Consider the following 19,706-nt stretch of genomic DNA (forward strand, 5'->3'; position numbering starts at 1 on the left):
TTCCAGCTCCCAGCCACACGAAGTCTCTCAGAAGGCCCAGCTCAACAGCAGGCACTTCAATTCCCAGCAAGGTAAGGCAGGGGAGTTGGGTGTTGAAGTCTGTTATCCATGAGACTTCAGCAAGCCCCTGGAGATCCTTTACAAGTTGATTTGAAAGTAGCAAAAAGTCATTTCTCCTGTCTTTGGCAGTCAGGCAACCACTGCAGGCCAATCCCCCAAACAGCACTCAGCTTAGGCAAAGGTTCTTCTTGTTTCCCTAAAGTGATCTTAAGTACTTGGGTCTGAGTCCCAATATTTATACTGGCAAATTCTTTGTCCTTTGAAGGCAGAGGGTCCTGTACCCAGTCCAAACCAGTTATGTGCAGTCCTGGAGCACTTTGTTGACAAGACTCATTCTTTCCTTTGACAGTGTGGGCCAGGGAGGTGGAGCCAGCATTGCGGAAGGCAGGCACAGCCCTATTAAGGTTCCAGGTGCTACTCCTACCACCCATCTACATGCCAATAGCTCTATTCAGCCCTGTGCTGACTCACCCTGTCCCCCAGCCCCTGTCACTCAAACTCTATACAAGGAATACACAGCCTAGCAGAGGCAGGCTTGGATAGTTAGGCAAGAAAATAGCTACTTTCTAAAAGTGGTATTTTCAAACACAGAATGTTAAAACTAACTTCACTAAAAGATGGATTTATCATTCTGAGTTTGGGCACACTAAACCCGAATTTCTACCTAGTTCCCTGAGTCAGTTAGGATTATAAGATGTTATACTCAAACTGCCCGTTCTGGCCTATGGGGAGCAGGTAGCCTTGCAATAATGAAAAACGAAAATGACTGTTTTTCACAATTAGGACATGCCACACACACCAGGGCATGTGCTACCTTTTACCTACAATGCGCACTGCCCTTGGGCCTACCATAGGGGTGACAAATATGCAGAAAATGGAAGGTTTAGGGACTGGCAAGTGGGTGCACTTGCCCAGTCAACATGGCAGTACCAGACTGCACACAGGCTCTGCAATGGCAGACCTGAGACACACTTTCACAGGTTGCTTCTGTGGGTGGCACAACCAGTGCTGCAAGCCCACCAGCAGCATTTGATATACAAGCCCATGGCACACTCAGTGCACTGTTCAAGGGTCTAACAAGTAAACCAAACCAGCCAATCATGGAGTCACCAATCCATACATCATTTTACAATAGGGAGAGCATATGCACTTTAGCACTGATCAGCAGTGGTAAAGTGCCCAGAGTCATAAAAAAGTCAACAACAGGTCAGAAAAAATACAGGAGGAAGGCAAAAAGTTCAGGGATGACCCTGCAAAAACGGCCACGTCCAACATATATATATCTATATCTATATAGTGGCGGCTCCTCCGCTAGGGCGGAGGGGCGCTGCCTCACTGCTCATTGCTCTTTGAGCAGTGGAAAAAGGAAAAATAAAATGATAATACAATCTTATTATCATTTTCTATTTCCGTACTGAAGCAGGTTTGCGTGGCTGCCCTGTCGCCACAGCCAGCAGGGGAGGAGGGGGTTGGAGCACTTAAGTACTCTAGCCCCTGTGGGCTATTAAAACAATTGATAATAATTTGAGGGTGTTGCCGTTGGGACTTCCAGCAGGGATCCAGGTGAACAGGGAAAATGACCAAAACAAAAATTTTGTAAGCTGTGTTCGTGAAGTTTGGCCACCTGCAGGAGGTTGGGCGCAGTACCTGACTGCAGGCAATGCACTCAACCCCACACTGTGCACGGTTATTGGCCATGTGTGGTTGCAGGGTTGGGCCCAGGGCCCCGGGCCCAACCCCACACCATCGCCATGCCCTGTGTCTAACACCACACCATGCACATCTGTCGGATATTCACTGTGGGTGTTGTTTGGCTGCCCGCGAGGGGCCAAGATAGTGAAGCAATAAAGTCATATTTTTCATTAACAAAAAAAACCCCATAGAAATGCATTTCTGCCTCTCCCGCTCCTACCATTCACTGTTTGCAAGCTGCGGCAGACAACACTTAACCTCATCATCCTAGTTAGCCCCAACCTGGGTGCACCAGCCTTAGTACTCCACTCTGTTGGAACTCTCTATAGTTCCTCACAAGTAGCTTCCACACAGGTCAGACTTTCTCAAGCAATAATCACGGTACCCTCCAACACCCCAATTTTCATCAGGTTAATCTCGCGATATGGCTCCTGCGTTCTTAGAGTTTGGTTACTCTAACCTATCACAGGAATGTATGTCCATTCTATGTGAAGTACGTAGACCTTTGAGCTGTTTGTGCACTCTTGCTTTCCAAAACACAACAATCCTACCACTGTTAGTACAAGAAGTTTTCCATTCTCTTCTTCACCTTCAACATTAATGCTTTGCCTACATCGCCATTCGATTACTTTTGGCTGCTGTAGCTGCTTACCTACAGAATAGGCAGCACACTTTGCTCTTCTAGCCGTTAAGGCCTTTATGGAAGGCCTTAAGCTGGCTATCCCACCACAGATGCGCCCATCCTCAGTATGGAATCCTAACATCATATTATCTAGACTCATGGCCCCTCCTTTTGAGCCCCTTTACTCTTGCCTGCTTCTGTTTTAGAGGAGGGTGGCCCTCAGGCTAATAAGTTAGATATACGCTTTCACCTTAGAGGAGCCTTTCTTCCCAGTCTATCCAGCTAGGTGGTCATTAGAATCAACTCCATATTTCTCCCAAAGGAGGTTTCTAGTTGTCATCTCAATCTAACAATTGAGTTGCCTGTTTTTTTTCCAGGGTCTGTAGCCAAATGTGCCTTTCATGCCCTGGGTGTCAAAAGAGTGTTAATGTAATATGTGGATAGAACAAAACCTTTTCGTAAAACACAACTCTTTGTGCCCTACTCCAAACCACATAAAGGCATGCCATTTCCAAAGCCGGTACTGTGTAACCAGGCTTTGCCATGATAAAGCAAAAAGATCCCTACCCGTCTCTCCCAGACCCCATTCCACACGCAAGAAAGGGGCTTTTATGGCTTTTTAAGGAACAGACCAATAGCTGACATCTGGAAAGAAGCTGCCTGGTCAGCTCCGCACTCTTTTACTAAACATGATTGTGTGGATATCCTGGCTAGGCAACAGCTTTATTTTTTAGATATGTGAGCTGTAGGTAACATGCTTTGCATACTCCTGCCATCTAGTGTTGGTGTTGGGTCTGGATGTTTGCAAGTTGTTTTTTTTCGGTTTTGGGCTTGTATTGCTGCGCTCTGGTTTGAAACCATTCTTCGGGTTCCCCTTGGTGCGCAATCCACTCTACTCACGTCAGTATTGTTTCGGACGTGTATCCCAGTTCTCCGCTTACCTTATCAGTCGAAGAAAATCTCTATTTCGATACTTCGCAGTCGATGGATCAGACTCCATTCAAATTCTGTCCTCGGTGTCACGCGAAGTATCCGCACACTGACTCAAACGAAGTGTGCAACTTATGCTTATCTCCGGAGCACAACGAACTTGACTACAACTTGTGCAGATCGTTTCAATCGAAGAAAATGCTCAGCAATGGTCAGGCTCAACGGCGGGAAATGCAAAGCCAGAACATCAAATACACGCCAGACATCTTCGGTGAAGGATCCAAGCAAGAGGAATTTGATGTGCAAGGGGCTGAAGAAGAGCAGGAAGAACATGTTTCTATTCCGAAATCGGACTCCGAGATAGAAAACGACATACTTCAAGGTCAACATCCCGTGAGTACTGAACACCCCTTGCCCCAAAATCCAATTCAGAACAAGCAAAAGGCTTCTGTTCCACCCCTGCCTTCGGGCCACGGTCGGCACCGAGAAGATGTTTCTGACGCCCGCCTCCCGGCTCCGCACTGAAACACGTCGCTAAGCCTTACGGTGCGGGATCGAGTCAACCAAAGTCAGGCACCGAGCGAAAACCTTTGGGCTCGAAGCCGAAGAGTGCTTCGGGGGCGAAATCCCTGATGCCAAAATAAAAAATGGCTTAGAAACCTTCCTCGCTGAAAAGTAATTCCACCCCGGCACCCAAATCCTCAGTGCCAAAATCAAAAAATGTTCCTCCGAAGCTGCAGGATCAGATTTTTGACATCCCACCTCCCAAATCGGACCCAAAACAAAAGGAACTTTACATTAATCCTGATACAGGAGGTCTTTTACTAAACCACCTCAGAAGCGCAAACCCGAGTCAGAGGACATACAATATACCGTTCCTTTGAAGAGAAAGAATGTCAGTACCAACCCCTCTCTTCCTCCTCCTTCACCACGTTTCCCAACACCACCTTCTCCACCATTAGAACATTCACTTATCACACCAACTAATTCTCCATCACCACAACCTGATGACGGTGATGATGGAGATGATGGCAATAATCCTGTACCTGTGGATCCCTGGAAAGACTACAACACTGATTCACCTACAGACAATGACCCAGACCTTTACCCTCAAAGCCTTCCACTCCTGGTGACAATGTAGGGTATTCTGAATTACTTGCAAGAGCTGCAGAAAATCACAGGGTACAATTACACAAAGAATCCCTAGAAGAAAATTTCTTGTTTGAAACCTTGATGCACACACAGATCTAGCCACACTCTCCCTATGTTCAAAGGTGATATATTCAAAGACCCTGTTCATGCTTGTATTCTCACTCCCAGAATAGACAATATAAGCCTGCTCCCTCTGATTCAGTCTCTATTAAGGGACAGTTACCACTAGACTCTCTAGTTGTCACTAATGTCCGTAAACGGGCCAATTCACAAACCTCTGGGGATGCCACCCCTCCAGACAAAGAGTCAAAATTATTAGACGATTCTGGTAAAAGAGTAGCCGCCCAGGTGGCGAATCATTGGTGCATTGCCAACACCCAGGCCCTATTAGCCGGGTATGATAGAGCGCACTAGGATGAAATGGAGCAATTGCCCCAATATCTCCCAGATGAGCACAATGCTAAAGCTCAAGATTTACTGAAAGAAGGAAAGGTCATCTCCAATTCCTCTATTAGGTGTGCTTTAGATGCTGCTGACACCGAAGCTAGAGAGATTAACACTAGTGTGTTACTTAGGAGGCACATGTGGTTCATTTAACACATGTCGGGGGACATCTTCTACTATTCCTTCCCATTTGGCAATCCATAACTACAGACAAATGGGTGTTAGGAATTATCCAACATGGTTATTGCCTGGAGCTTACCACCAATTCTCCAAACACTCCACCTTGTTCTCACAAAATGTCACCAGAAGATTTAGACCTGCTCAAACAGGAATCCAGTCTCTCTTGCTAAAACTAAAAAGAGCCATAGAGCCTGTACCTTTACAATATCAAGGGTCGGGCGTGTACTCCCTGAATTTTTTTATTCCCAAAAAGGACGGCTCCTTGAGACCTATTCTGGACCTCAGAGAACTAAACCACTACATACTGTCACAACATTTCCACATGGTGACAGTTCAACAAGTGCTCCCACTACTACAGCAGGGCGACTTTTTGTCTAGTCTAGACTTGAAGGACGCATATTACCACATTCCAGTTCATCCAGCTCATCGCAAATATCTCAGATTTATAATAGAGGGTCATCATTACCAATTCAAAGTACTACCGTTTGGAGTCAGCACTGCATTTATCAAATGCCTGTCAGTAGTTGTGGCTCATCTGAGAAGACAGCACATCCATGTCATCCCGTACCTGGACAACTGGCTCATCAAAGCCAGCACTTTACCAAAAGTGTCTGCAATACAGTCATACCACAATTCACTGCCTACACCAACTAAGGTTTACAGTGAACGCATTGAAGTCTCATCTGCAACCTTCCAACACACAAGCCTATCTGGGAGCCACCATAGACACTCAATGAGCTCTAGCCTCTCCCAATGCACCCAGAATTTTCAGTATTCAGTCCTTTTTCACTCAGTTTCAGTCTAACCAATCATTACCAGCAAAAGTCTTCATGCAACTGCTAGGAATGATGGCCTCTTGCATCGTGATTTTTCCCCATGCAAGACGTCACATGCTTCCACTTCAAGAATGCTTAGCAAGTCAGTGGAGCCAGTCGCAGGGTCAGTTTACCAATCTAGTGTTGATAGATGGCCGCACCCATCACTCTCTGCAGTGGTGGAACCCACAAAATATATCCAAAGGGCAGCCCTTCATCGACTCTGTTCCACAGACTGTCGAACAGCAGACCATTGCTCACTGCTCACTGGTTGGGGGGCTCACCTACACAATCCAAGGGTTGTGCATTCTAAAGTACAAAAGTCTACATATAAATCACCTAGAACTACTAGCAGTATTTCTAACGCTCAAAGCTTTTCAAAGTCACCTCATAGGCAAACCTGTCCTGGTCCACACGGACAACATGACAGCTATGTATTATACACAGAAACGGGGGGCATACCCTTTTCCAACTGTCACACCTAGCACAAGCCATTTGGAAATGGGCTACACAACACAAGATTTATTTCCTGGCAGAGCATTTACCAGGAGTAAACAATCAGATTACAGACCTTTTCCGCAGACAGAGGCAGCAAATCCACGAGTGGAGACTTAATCCCCAAATTCTCTTCTCCTACTTTCAGGAATGGAGATTTTCTCACATAGACCTGTTTGCCACAGCACAAAACGCAAAATGCCCAAGCTTCACCTCCAGGTTCCCACACCCGCTATCCAAAGGCAATGCCCTATGGATGAACTGGTCAGGGATATTTCCCCATGCTTTTCCTCCTCTCCTACTCATTCTGCTGGTAGTTCAGAAGCTTAGGCAAACATCTCTCAGACTGATTCTCATAGCTCCCACTTGGGAATGTCAACCTTGGTTCACCACCCTGTTGGAGCTGTCAGTAGTTCCACACCAAAAGCTGCATCTCACCCCCAGTCTCCTCACTCAGAGCCATGGAGAAATCAGGAATCCAAATCCCAAAGAATTCAACCTGGCGATCTGGCTCCTGAAGTCATAGAATTTGGTTATTAACAATTACCACCAGATTGTATGAATATCCTAAAAAGAGGCTAGAAAACCTACTATTAGGGCATATTATGCAGCAAAATGGAAACAGCTTGTTATCCATTGTAACAATAACAATATCAATCCTCTTGCACAAAACATCATCTGTTATTTGTTACATTTACAGCAATCTGGATTAGCCTATACATCCATTTGCTTACATCTATCAGTAGCTGCATACTTACAAAACAGACAACACTTATCTCTATTCAGAGTACCAGTGATTAAAGCCTTTATGGAAGGATTAAAAAGGGTAACGCCACCAAGAGTCCCACCTGCACCAGTATGAAACTTGCTACGGACCTCATAAGCAGCTAAAGATGTTGCTGACTGTGGGTGGAATAATCTTTTAATCAGTTTTACTGCCCACTTCAGTGCAGGCAGGGCAACAGATGAAAGGTCAGCTCCCAGCGAGCGGGAGCATTTTTCATGCTCCTGCCTGCTCGTAGTGGACTTGGTGTTTGCTCCCACGTGGTGGAAGTTTTGAAATTGCTCCTGCCAAGCGAGAGCAAACAGGGCTCTGCTATGTCCCGGGTGTAGGCACCTCGAGACATAGCATATGAGCGGGCCCTGGGGGATGGGGTCCCCAGGCCTGTTAACGGCGAAGGGAGGAGGGCTACACGGCCCCCCTCCCCATTCTATATATGGCTGATGGGTCCCCGGGCGGAAATTAGCCCGGGAAGGAGGAGCTTATGCCTCCCTCCCACTTCTTTTTTAAAGGCCAGGCCCGGGGGGATGGGGGTCACTAGGGCCGATATCGACTTGGGGAGGGGGGCCATGCATGCCATCCCCCCCTATTTATCTATAGCTCCCTTCCCCCCGAGACCCAGCCCACCAGGTCGGGGTAGGGAGGGGGTGGGGGTGTTAAAAAAAAAGTGTGGTTCAAGGTTACGGGGACGATATAGTTAGGTTGATGTTTTACCCACAAAAAACTATAGAAATTCAGCCGTTATAGTTATACTTATAGTTATACTTATGTTAAGAAACTATAACTCTTGGCCTAATGTTACTTAGCAGCATGAGTTATAGTTTCTTCATATAGTATACCTATAAGTATAACTGCTGAATTCCTATGCTTATGTGTGTGTAAAACATCAATCTAACTATAATGTCAGTGTAACCTTTGTTTTTTTAAGTTAATTTCTATGTTTTTTTACGTAAAGTAATATATAATTACCATAAGTTAACCCAACCAACATGGCCTTTGGCTGTGTACAGCGTACTTGGTTGCATGGCCTTGCCTGAATCCATACCCTGCGACCAACCCTCACCCAACCCCATGCAGCGCACATCCTTTAGCCTTGCACGGCGGGGTTATGGTGTGTGAGGTTTTAGGTACCTGCGGATACGCATCCCTAGATATCTATATTTGTATTCCCTTAAAAACTCAAACTGCTAAACAGATTCACCCCAAATCACAAAAAGCTAAATCTGCGGAAGAAAATCTAGCTTTCTGTCAAGTTTGGTGTAATTCTGTTCAGCGGTTCGGACTGTAGCTGTGTCTGAAACTCGCAAAATCCCCATAGAAAATGCATGGGAAATAAGGTTTTTGGACCCCCCCTCTTTTTCTCAGCCCCTCGCTTGACAATTCACCGTTAAACTTTCCAGACAATTGTGAAAATGTATATATTATATATGTATATATATATGTGTATATATGTGTGTGTATATATTTGTGTGTTTATGTATAATTTTGAATGTATATATCCTCTCTACCTTCTGTGATATATCTCTACTTAAAGGTGCATATGTTCAGGTGTTTTATTCTGTTACCTCTGATGCTATTCCCATAACGTAACATACAAAGAACTGAACGGCAGACTTCACGAACCATACCCTTTCAACTGGCTGTTTCTAACTAATCATGTATATTACTTTTGACCAATAAATATTAAAAAGACAAAGCTGATTCTCCATTTCTACTGATCCCGTGAATGGTGGATAAATCTCAGCCCCTTTAGTTAAAAACTAACCTTTGATAGGTAGTCATGGTTTAGGAATGTTCTATTTGTTTATGTTGAAGTAATCTATTGTTGATTGGTACTTTATTTTTTTTCTCCGCAGTCCCAGTATATCTTCCTTAATCAGTGCATGCTTGATGTGATCCAAAAGCCGCATGTCTCAACTGAGAACATATATGAGAACCAGATGGCTGGTGACCTGATCTATGAGAATGTCGGCGCTGTCAAACATTATGGAAATTCAAATGGTAGAATGGCTTAAGAGGAAGGAAACATCATATGGAGATGAAGCAGCTGAACCAAACCGGCACTTAGGGTCCAAAATATTATGGATCCTCTTCCCTCTGCAGCCTGCACCTCTCCTCCAAATACATGGCAGTCCCTCGCCCAAACTGAGCTTTTCTGTGAAGCAGGACACAGGATACCAAACATTCTCACCCTTGTTAAGTAGCATGAAAGTTGTTCGCCATGAAGAACGCTTTTCTTCGATGCAGATTCCATGTCACCCAACCTTCTCTTTCTCTATGGGTCCCCTATCGCTCGCTATCAAAAATAAAATTGCACTGAATCCGATGCAGGTCATTGGTACGGCTGCAGTTCCCCGATAACCAGCAGGTTCCCTGAGAATTGTGCAATGTGTTCTTTCTCTTCACCAATAGTCACCTGAGCTAAGCCTGTACTATCCTGCTATTTTATTATCTATTTTTAAATTCTCATGGCGTATCTTCAATGTGCATATTGGTGCAGGACTTTATTTCAGCTTCTTCTGAAAAATGCATAGTCCATTTTTTACTCCTCTTTATTATCTGGTTGATGTTGTTAGCCAAAGATGTACTTTTCTGATGTTACCTCAAGCTTTGTTCCTATTCTCACATTGGCTATTGTTGCCAACACTGAAGATCATTACTATGGTATCGGCCATTCTTAATGTTACAGTAGTCTTTGTTGAAGTCACATTGATGTTGTAACATTCTCCATTGATTAATATCAACACTAATCAATGGAGAATGTTACAACATCAATGTGACTTCAACAAAGAGTAACATTAAGAATGGCCAATACCACAGTAATGATACCACAGTGACGAGCATATGCTCGTCATTGTTGATATCCCATTGGCCTTTGTGGTTATCTGGTTAATTGTTGTTAAAGTCATATTGGCAGTTGGAAACATCACTTTGGCCAAAGTTGACAATGGCCTGAACAGCTTGGGTGTTTTTCTGTACAGTTCATTCTCTGCACTAATGGCCTTTGATAGCTGAAACAGCACATCTATGTGAACCCAAATGAAGGAGAATGGAGGAGAGGTCCTGTAAATCTGATGTGTCGTCTCCCACCAGTGCCCCTTCCCACTATTTCCCCTTGCCTTAGAGTGCCAAAAGTGACTGAATGCACCATTGAAAGTTGCTTAGGTTTCCAGTGGCAGAGCTGCCACTTTGCATGTCATATTATCTTTCTCGATCACTATATTGACAAAAAATGAGTTGAATGCTTATTTGTATAAGTAATAACTTCATGCTGTATTCATTCCTTTACATTTCAGTTGGTTGTGGAGTGCTCATTGGGGAAGTAGGCCATGGGGGGGGATTTCATGTGCAATGGGATGTATGGTGGCCAACTTTAGAAAACCTGCTGGAAGGGATATTTTGTGTGAAGTGGTACTCTTTTGTAACAGAAAACTTGAAACAGATTGAAGTTTAATGTATAAGATCATTTATTTCTCTGGAGAAAAACGAAAAAAGGAGTAAACGGAACAATGACTGACTGTGCTCCCACATTTATGACTGCTGGCCTTCATATTGAGGCAAATGAAAATTATATTTATTGAGGATGGGTGAGGGACTAAACGTTTTGTGCCACTGTTTACTTTTTTTTAAAGAGATGGTAAGTGCCTTCTGCAGGGATTCTTATTCGCTTGAGCCACAGTGCCCACTACTGTATGTTTCTGCTGGATTGTACTGCTATATTTTACTGCAGCCTGCTTACACTCTGGAGACGAGGGTGTAGTTTTGGACAAGGTGTGCTGAGAATACCCTCAACAAGTATGCTGGTGGGAAACTTACTGCCAGATTTCTGATCTGGATCCGACCAAAACTATTTACTGACTGAGCTTGTGAAATTTGCTCTCCACACTTGTCCCGGTATTTGAGAGGCAAATGAAGAATAAGAGATGTGCACAGGATCACATATTTTGGTTAAATGGGGAACACAGTTTCGGAAATCCGGGCAAGTTTGTTTGTTCTATCATCAACAACTTAACCACTAGACCATGTCTCATCGCCATTGAGCACCAACAATGCTGATACAGAAAGGCATGGCTGCTGCCTGAAAGGATAACAATGATCAAGAAAACAGGACTTGCATGAGTCTTCCTCTGCGGTACAGCGCCGGTACTTGAAGTGTTCCTGAGCAGGGAACATTTTATTATATTTTTTAACTCATTCCCCTGGTGCCTTCCTCTCCTGAAGTATAAGCAAATTGAGTGCAGGGAAATTATGCCTTTGTGTCGATTGCACAACTTTAAATCCTTAGAAACAGAATGAATATGTAGGAATTTGTGTATGAAATGTAATTTTTTCTACAAAGATTGTTTGTTCCTTTATAAGTGCCTTCAAATGCCTTTTTCGTACGAATCATAGGAAACATCTGTTTACTCATAAACAGCTTTTGTAAATATAAGTAAGCCACTGTGTTAATTTATTAAATCCTAAAATAATTCAGAAATTAGCATGTGTGTGCGGACTATTCATTGAACTACTAGCAGCCAGGAGATCCCAGCAAACAACCCTCACTTTTTGTACACCAGCCCGTCCTTCAGTTTTGCTCAGTGCTGCTAATCGTCACTCTTTCCACACTAATACATTCCTTACTTCTTCTTTGAGAGCAAATAGGAGAGGAGTGCACAGTGCATACTATCCTCAAGCTGTGGACACTAACCACTTATTCCCTTGTGTGTGACACAAAAATGAGGAGTAACTCTTTCACTTCCTCTATCAAGTGTCCACAATCCTTACTTTTTCTGCACTAACTAATTTTTTGACATTTTCTGTGAGATCACAGCAACGAGGAACACTAATCATGGATGATCCTCACACTAGCCAGTCTTTCCCTTGGGCTGCTAAGCATTGTTAATCCTAGCACATTCAACACTAAACATGTGTTCGCTTTTGCTACATCAAGGCAACGAGGAACACCTTGTTTTGAAAATGAAATTATCGTCTTTCTTGCAATGACCATTTTCGTTGTTCTTATCAGACCACACAAAACTCCAAAGTAATGACTGTTCTTTCACTTTGTACACAGTCCTAACCCAAAATATTGCTTCTAGGCTGCAGAAATGAGTAGCACATACAGCCCTGACTACTCTTATCCTTTGAACACCTCCCAGAGCTTTTGGTATTGCTATATCCAAAAATCACAATGGCTCAGAAAATCATGAGTGGGCTTAATTTAGGTGTGGGTATACAGTGTGACCAGATGTAACAACTGCAACCACACTGAATTCCAAATATCCTACTTTTTTGAGGAATAGCATGCACACCTGTAATTAATAGGTCAAAATCCACATGCAGAGTTCTGGATCCGGAAAAAAATGTACTCCCAAATAGCATCTGCTGTGACCAGCGGGTCCTATCCTGGCAGAGGTGGCCTCACTTACGGTAGTCCTAAAGAAGCCTGTTGAGATCCTTGAGCTACCGCTCCTTATGGAGGAAAACCACGTCAGTTCCTTACAGAGATTCTTTAGCTAGCCTCGTTCTCTTCAGTAACAATTAACGTTTTCCCTTCGCCGAAACGCAACACATTCACCGTAGAGGATTTTGACCAAAATCAATCGATATCTTGGCAGTGGCTGATGAGATTTGAAAGTGGTGAGGCATAAACTTTCGGTGGGAGATGCACGGTGGCGAGTGAGCCTGAACAAATAAAGGGGGATTCGGGTGGTTCTCCCCCCCACCCAGAAAAAACTTTGAAAAATGAGTGGGCCAATGGTGCATTTTCAAGCAAATTTGAGAAGCAAGAAGGCTAATAAAGCAATTGTGAAAGTGCAGTTATTACATTAATAAAGGGATGTCATACAACAACATGGTAGCTGCTCATTCAGAGTGACCACAGAGCTTCATAACAGACTTCAAGATACAAAGGTGAGAACCTCACAGAATTTTTTTTCTTGTCAGAGGTGCGCGCGTCGCGCGTGGCAGGGCCTGTAGCAAAATGGCTTTTGTAAATTAACATTTGTGAGGCTGATTGTAATTTGCATCTCACTGTCATGAGCTGCAATTTGCAAACACAGATATGGTGATCTGCAAGAGACAGCAACTCCTGCCCTGCTGCCTGCTGTTACATTACGAACAAGCACTGAAAATGCAATAGGTCTTGACTTTGATTAAGTTAAAGCCATTTGCTTTGGTAATGGTATTGTATAGCAAAGCAAATGGCTTTAACTTAATGAAAGGCGAGACCTATTGCAATTTTATTCTCGACGCTTCTCTCGCACATACATCGGCTGAGTACCATTGTGAGCCAATGGTTGGATGGAAGGATGGATTGTTGAGTGGATTGGGTGAACGTGTGCACACACTGATGGATGAATGGCTGGATGAATCAGGGTTTATCTGCAAACTTGTATTATGGATGGCAGTTTCCCCAGGACACTTGCATTACGCCAAAAGGATTCCGCAGGACACTTGCGATTGGGTCTGCGATTTCCACAGCACACTTGAAAGCACCTGTGCAACCTACAGGCTGCTTTAAAGCATTCTCCAAGCACAGGATTGGGTTAAAGGTTGAATAGCAGTTAAAATGTGGATAACAGTAGTAGTTATTGACTTAGGAAAACCTGACTGCACTTGTGTGTCATCAAAGACTTCACAACCCTCACAAGATGATCTTCTGAGCTTAGTATTTACTGAAGGACCCTTTGTAGCATTCACCTATATGTGAGTCCAGCCACTCGCCTGAAAACCAGGGCCGTCTGCAGGGACGATGACAGTTCCTCATCCCCCCCTGAACACCTCTCAGTGCTGCTGACCAAAAACAGAAGCCCTGTCAGGTGCCCAAAGAGGGAAGGGGATTTGGAATGAGAGACAAGAACGAGAGACTGCTACTCTTCACGCTTTGCCAAGAAGAGGGTGTGTTCCGTCTGGGCCTGCCAGGTTCTGGAATTTGACACGGCGAACCACTCGTTACTTTTCCGAAAATATACAGAGGTATATAAGCACAGAATGCCCTAAAACTCTTCAGACTACTAGCAATACCAACATTACGTCTTCTACTACTACTTCTGATTACCTTTTAGGCGTAATGGAGCTTCAAACAGTTTGTCTCTCAAACATTTAAGAAATGTATTTACAGGTTTCTATGAACATAAATCAGGAATTTGTATTAGACTGTGTATTCTATGTTATGAATTCACGTAGTATATCTGTTCTTTTGTAATACCGTATAATCTCACCTGATTGTGCACAAGAATTTTCCAAAGACATTTCCAAATATATTTCCAGAGTTCTATCCAAGCCTGTTTTAAAACACACAAAGCAAATGTGCTTTAAAATGCTGTCCAAAATATCCAGCAACTTTAAGAATGGCGCAATAAATCGCAAATGCACACAACAATTACAGAAAAGGCGCACTTTACATATAGTCCTTGGCGCTCTACAATGTTATCAAATGTCCCCTTACTTCTGCCAAAGAAGTGCACAACCAAAATAAGTCAATTTCAAAATACAAGGAGAGTTGTTGTCCAAACACAACCAGAAAACGTGTGCATCAAGCATCAGAAAGCTTCAAAAACACCAGGAAGAATTGTTGCCCATTTTATAATCAAACACATGTGCAACAACATCGGGCAGTTTTCCAAATTGCATTCAAAAGCAATACCATTAATTTAAAAGCCAAGTTCTTCTATTAAATAGCACTAATGATCATTTACAGTATCAATAAAAAATGTAAAGCTACAATTGAACACTTCGCTCTTGATCATTTACAATAACAAGAAAAAATGTAAAGCTTCAATTGAACACTTAGCTCTGAAGCGCTTTAAACATGAGTCCAGAAATGTTCTTATCTCAGTCCTGAGCCGGCTCAAAGACAGGGAGAATTTCTGCTGGCAGAGGTCACAAGGTGAAATTCTTCTCTTCAGTGAAGGCTCCGATGACATTGACATGAGGCTCCAGGGAATGCCTGTGGCAGGAAACGGAAAGCCAAGCAACAGGTGTCTGCAGATCAAGGCTATTTATAGCCAAGATCCTGGGCGTGTTCAATCCATGTGCTCAGTACAGTTACAGTTCATGTGTTAAAACCCACTGCAAGCAGCTGCACCTGTGCCCCCTGTTCCTCAGATATCTAACAAGCACTGGCAAGGTCCATACAAAAAGAATAAACATTAGCAAAAGCAAATACATTAAAGAAAAAACAAACATTGGTCAAAGTACTTGTTGTATTTATTGTAGGAACACTGCAATATAATTGATATTAACACCATATGGGGGTTGACAAACAATGCAGGGGGCTCTGTGGATGGCATGATGGGGGTTCCTGACACTATACTGGGATATTATAGTCCAGGGTTTCTGCAGTATGTGTGCATTAAGGCCCAGACTTTCCTCAGCATGCGTGTACACTGGGAAAGGATTTCCACAGCTTGCGTGCCATGCTGAACATATTTGTGTAAAATCAGACCTTCGGCAACTGCATTACAGTTTTTACAATGCTAGACTTTTAATAGCTTATGTTTTTACAATCTCTGACTATGTTTTTACCTGTGGGTTCCTAACCAGTAGCTTTTCTGGGACAGAGTTACATTAAAGTTTATTGAAGGAAAAATTATTATACAAAACATAAGCAGAAATATCAAGAAGGGAAAAACATAAAGAGAAAATTATAAGGAGGAATATAGGAATATACAATATAAAACTACAATATAATCAGAGGAAGGGAGGGGAACAGCTTAATAGGACAATATAGATGAATGAAATACCTGAATCTTATCTGTAAAATCAGCAACAAAAAACAACAATAAGAAAAAACTGTAGAGTAAAAACTCTATAATAGTAACATTTTAGAAGGCAAAAAGGAGTAATTGAAAAAATATAACTAAAGAGTAAAAAGAACAACATAGGATTCATGGAGGTTTCCGAACTTCATCGGGAGTAGTGACTGAAAAGTTTGAGGAAAGGCTACATCTGTTAGGTAGGAGGATAGAGGGAGCCATAAAAGATCACGTTTAATAGATAAGAATAAGGGAGTGATATTATGAGTGTCCAATCTATGATGAAAACAAACAGCATTCCACCAGGCTCTGTACATAACTTTATCACATGTTTCCAATTGGATATAATTAAATGGAGGGCTATAGCTAATAACAAATCAATTAACGAGGGGATAGGGGTTGGATGTGGCCAAAAAGGCGAGTGAGCCCAAAAAAATGTTAGGAATGGAAAAAGGGAGTTGGGATTTAATAATTTTATTAATTTGGGACCGAACCAAGAACCAAAAATGAGAAAGAGAGGAGCAGTCAAAAAGCATATGTTTAAGATCAGCTAAAGGAGCCTTACATGACCAACAGGATGAGGAGAGATCTGTGGAGAATGAGGCTAATTTCACTGGGGTAAAAAGTAGGTGCTTGTAAATAAAATAAAGAGTTTGAGAGGTATTAGCTGCTGGTGACGTTTTATGAATTTTTAACCACAACTTATCCCATTAGGGAATAGACCAGGTTTCTGCCAGATCCTTTTCCCAGGCCAACTCGACTTTCCCCTTGATTCTATCAGAGGAGAAAAACAAGTTTCTGTAGAGAGAGAAAGCTGAAGTATCAAGAGATAATAACGGGTAAATATTAGAGCATTTAGAAGGAATAGTAGGCGTAGAAGGTAAGGAAAGGAGATATTGTAAAAGAGAAGGTAGAAGTGAATTGTATTGAGCTCTACAGGAGGAGGGTAAGGAAAATTTAGATTGAAGATCAGAGAAAGATAAAGGAGAATTATTAAAGATCAATTGTGAAATCCATAGTAAACCTTTGAGTCTCCAAGTCTTCCAGTAAAAAGTACGACCGTTGATTCGCAAAGAGTGATTATGCCAAATAGGTTGGTGAACTAACGAAATAGAAGAGGGATAAGATGACGGATGTATAGGTATCAAGAGCTTGCGGGTGTGCGAGATCACAGGAGGACGAAAAGAAGAGTGATTGAGGAAAGGCAAGAGCTTCATCAAAATGGAAAGGATCTCAGGAATATATTTCAATATTCAGCCAAAGAGGAGGATGAACACATTGATCAGGAGAAAGCCATTGAGAGGACTGTCTCAGGGAGAAAGCATAATGATATGATTTGAAATCAGGGAATTTGAGACCGCCAGAGGTTTTGTCAGCTTTGAGGAGATTAAGAGCTATGCGAGGGGATTTATTTTCCCCAAGAAATTTGGTTAAGATAGAATCAATTTTCCTAAAATAAAGATTAGGGATGTGAATTGGAAGCATTGAGAGAAGATAAAGGACTACTGGGAAAAGCATCATTTTAATGGAATCCATGCGGCCCCACCAAGAGAAAAAAAGAGGACGCCATCTATCAATAGACGAGGAAAGCGAATTGGAAAGAGAATCAAAGTTTTCCTTTAGAGTTTCCGGAATAGTGGGGAAAAACCATAGACCCAAATATTTAATTTTAGAAGTCTTCCAAGAGAAGCCAGTAGAAATGAAGTCCTGCTTCAAACAAAGAACATTTAAAGGAAGAACTTCACATTTATCCGAGTTAAGGGGTTACCCAGATAGCTGGGAAAAAGTATTAACTTGGGCAAGAAAAGCTGGAAGAGAGGTAAAGGGATTGGAACAATAAAGAAGGATGTCATCAGCATAAACCGACATTTTAACATGAGAAGTGTTATTATTAAAACCAGTCGTGAGCTTGAGGGGATTGAATGGATTTGAAAAAGGAGAGAAGATCGTTAAAAGAAGGTTGCTGTTCAGGGGTATATAGATTTTTATAAAAAGAAACAAATTCATTGAAAATATCCGTGACTTTAAAAAGTAAATCACCAGTACTGTTACGAATTGAATCAATTTTAGTTCGCTCCCGACAAATTTTTAAATAGTTTTCAAGCAGCTTACCCATCTTATTCTGGCCCCTGTAATATCTGGAACTGCTTTTTAAGAGATAGGAAGAAGCAGCATCTGTAGACGATTTGTTAAAAGTAATTTTGACGTCAATAAGAGTCTTAAAAGAATTTTCAGAGGGAGAACGATAATAGCTATTTTCAAGATCCTTAATTTTGGCCAACAATTGAGCGTGTTGAGTATCGAAAAATGTCTTCTTCCGCGAAACAAAATTTACAATAAAACCTCGTGCAGCTGCTTTGAAGGAATCCCAGATCTTCACTGGGAAGAATCGGGAGAGGAATTAACAAAAAGAAATCAGAAGCAAAAGAAGTGAATTGGCCTGAGAAATTCGGATCAGATATTAAAGTATTGTTAAACGCCACCTACAAGAGCGAGGGGAAAAAGGTAATAAATCAAAATCTAGAAAAACTGGAGCATGATCCGACATTAGAATGCAACCAATTTCTGCTTGTGTAACAAGTTGAGACAGAGGTTTAGTGAGGAAAAGGTAGTCAATTCTAGATTGTGAATTGTGCGGGGGAGAGTAAAAAGTATATTCTTGTAAATAAGGGTTACAGAGTCTCCAAATTTCAACTAAGGCTTTACGACGGATGGCAGAGGTGAATTTGGAGTGCATCTTGGAGTTGGAAACTTTTCACAGAAGATTTCCTATCTAAAATGGGGTAAAAAACCTGGTTACAGTCACCTTCAAAGACAACATAATCTTCCCTAAGCATAAGAAGTTTGTCAGAAATTTGAATCCCAAAATTATTATCAACATTAACTGGTGCATAAACATTGAACACAACTAAAGGAATACGGTCAATTAGCAATTTAACAATTACCCAACATCCATCAGGATCAGTTTCTTGAAAAACTACTGAAGGATGATGTTTTTGTGGCATAATATAGAAGAGCCGATCTTCTTTCCTAGAGCAGGGGAAGAGAAAACGTGACCTACCCACCCTTTTTTCAATTTTGCTGCTTCAACATCGGAAAGATGAGTCTCTTGAATAAAAGTAACATCTGTGTTCAGTCTAGCTAAATGTGTTAACACACGTTGTCTTTTTATAGGACTATTAACTCCTTTAACATTCCAAGTTACAACTCTAAATGTAAACTAATAAAACACACCTATTAATTATGTTAAAAAAGAAAATAAAAGAAGATAAAAGAAGAATTAGAATGTAAAGCATGAACAATTATTATGAAAGCAATACAGAAATTTGGAAAATTATGATGAAAAAGAGAGAACAAGAGGAGGAAATAAAATGTGAGATTCAGGAGTAGGAAGAGTAAAGAGAAGAGAAGGAGTAAAAAAACTGAAGTGAAAAAAGGTAAAAAAGATAAGTAGAAGGAGGTGAAAAGAACTGGAAGAGAGAAAAAGAAAAAACAGAGAAACAGGACGAAATGGGGAAATGAGAACAAAGAACAATATCAAAAAAACATACAGCAGAAAAACACAAACACTGGGGGTGGAGGAACCACAGAAGGAAGGAAGCACAGCGGACCGAAGACTCCATGAAAACGCGGCAAGGGGAAAAGAACCATCAGGCAAAACATGAAGAACAAATGGAACAATGCAGGGACCATAAGACCAGCAACTAAAAAAGTACAAAAAGAAAGGTCAATGAAAACAACATGCAAGAACATAGCAGAATTACGAAAACAGCAAACAACAGGGGAGAACAAAC

The 19,706-nt window shown here is 42.0% G+C and overlaps 1 protein-coding gene across 4 annotated transcripts in view; it reads left to right on the forward strand.

Moving 5' to 3' along the window:
• The window catches only part of PTPRH (protein tyrosine phosphatase receptor type H), a 723,213-nt gene extending 711,562 nt beyond the window's left edge, over positions 1 to 11,651 (forward strand). For all 4 annotated transcript variants that reach the window (XM_086930309.1, XM_086930310.1, XM_086930312.1 and 1 more), the window contains one exon: positions 9,028 to 11,651. In XM_086930309.1, the coding sequence (XP_086786435.1) occupies positions 9,028 to 9,186 (159 nt within the window). In that variant the 3' untranslated portion in view covers positions 9,187 to 11,651. The remainder of the gene's footprint in view (positions 1 to 9,027) is intronic.
• Positions 11,652 to 19,706: the final 8,055 nt, after the last annotated feature.

The sequence above is a fragment of the Lissotriton vulgaris genome, chromosome 7 (assembly GCF_964263255.1).
Source record: "Lissotriton vulgaris chromosome 7, aLisVul1.2, whole genome shotgun sequence".
NCBI lineage: Eukaryota > Metazoa > Chordata > Amphibia > Caudata > Salamandridae > Lissotriton > Lissotriton vulgaris.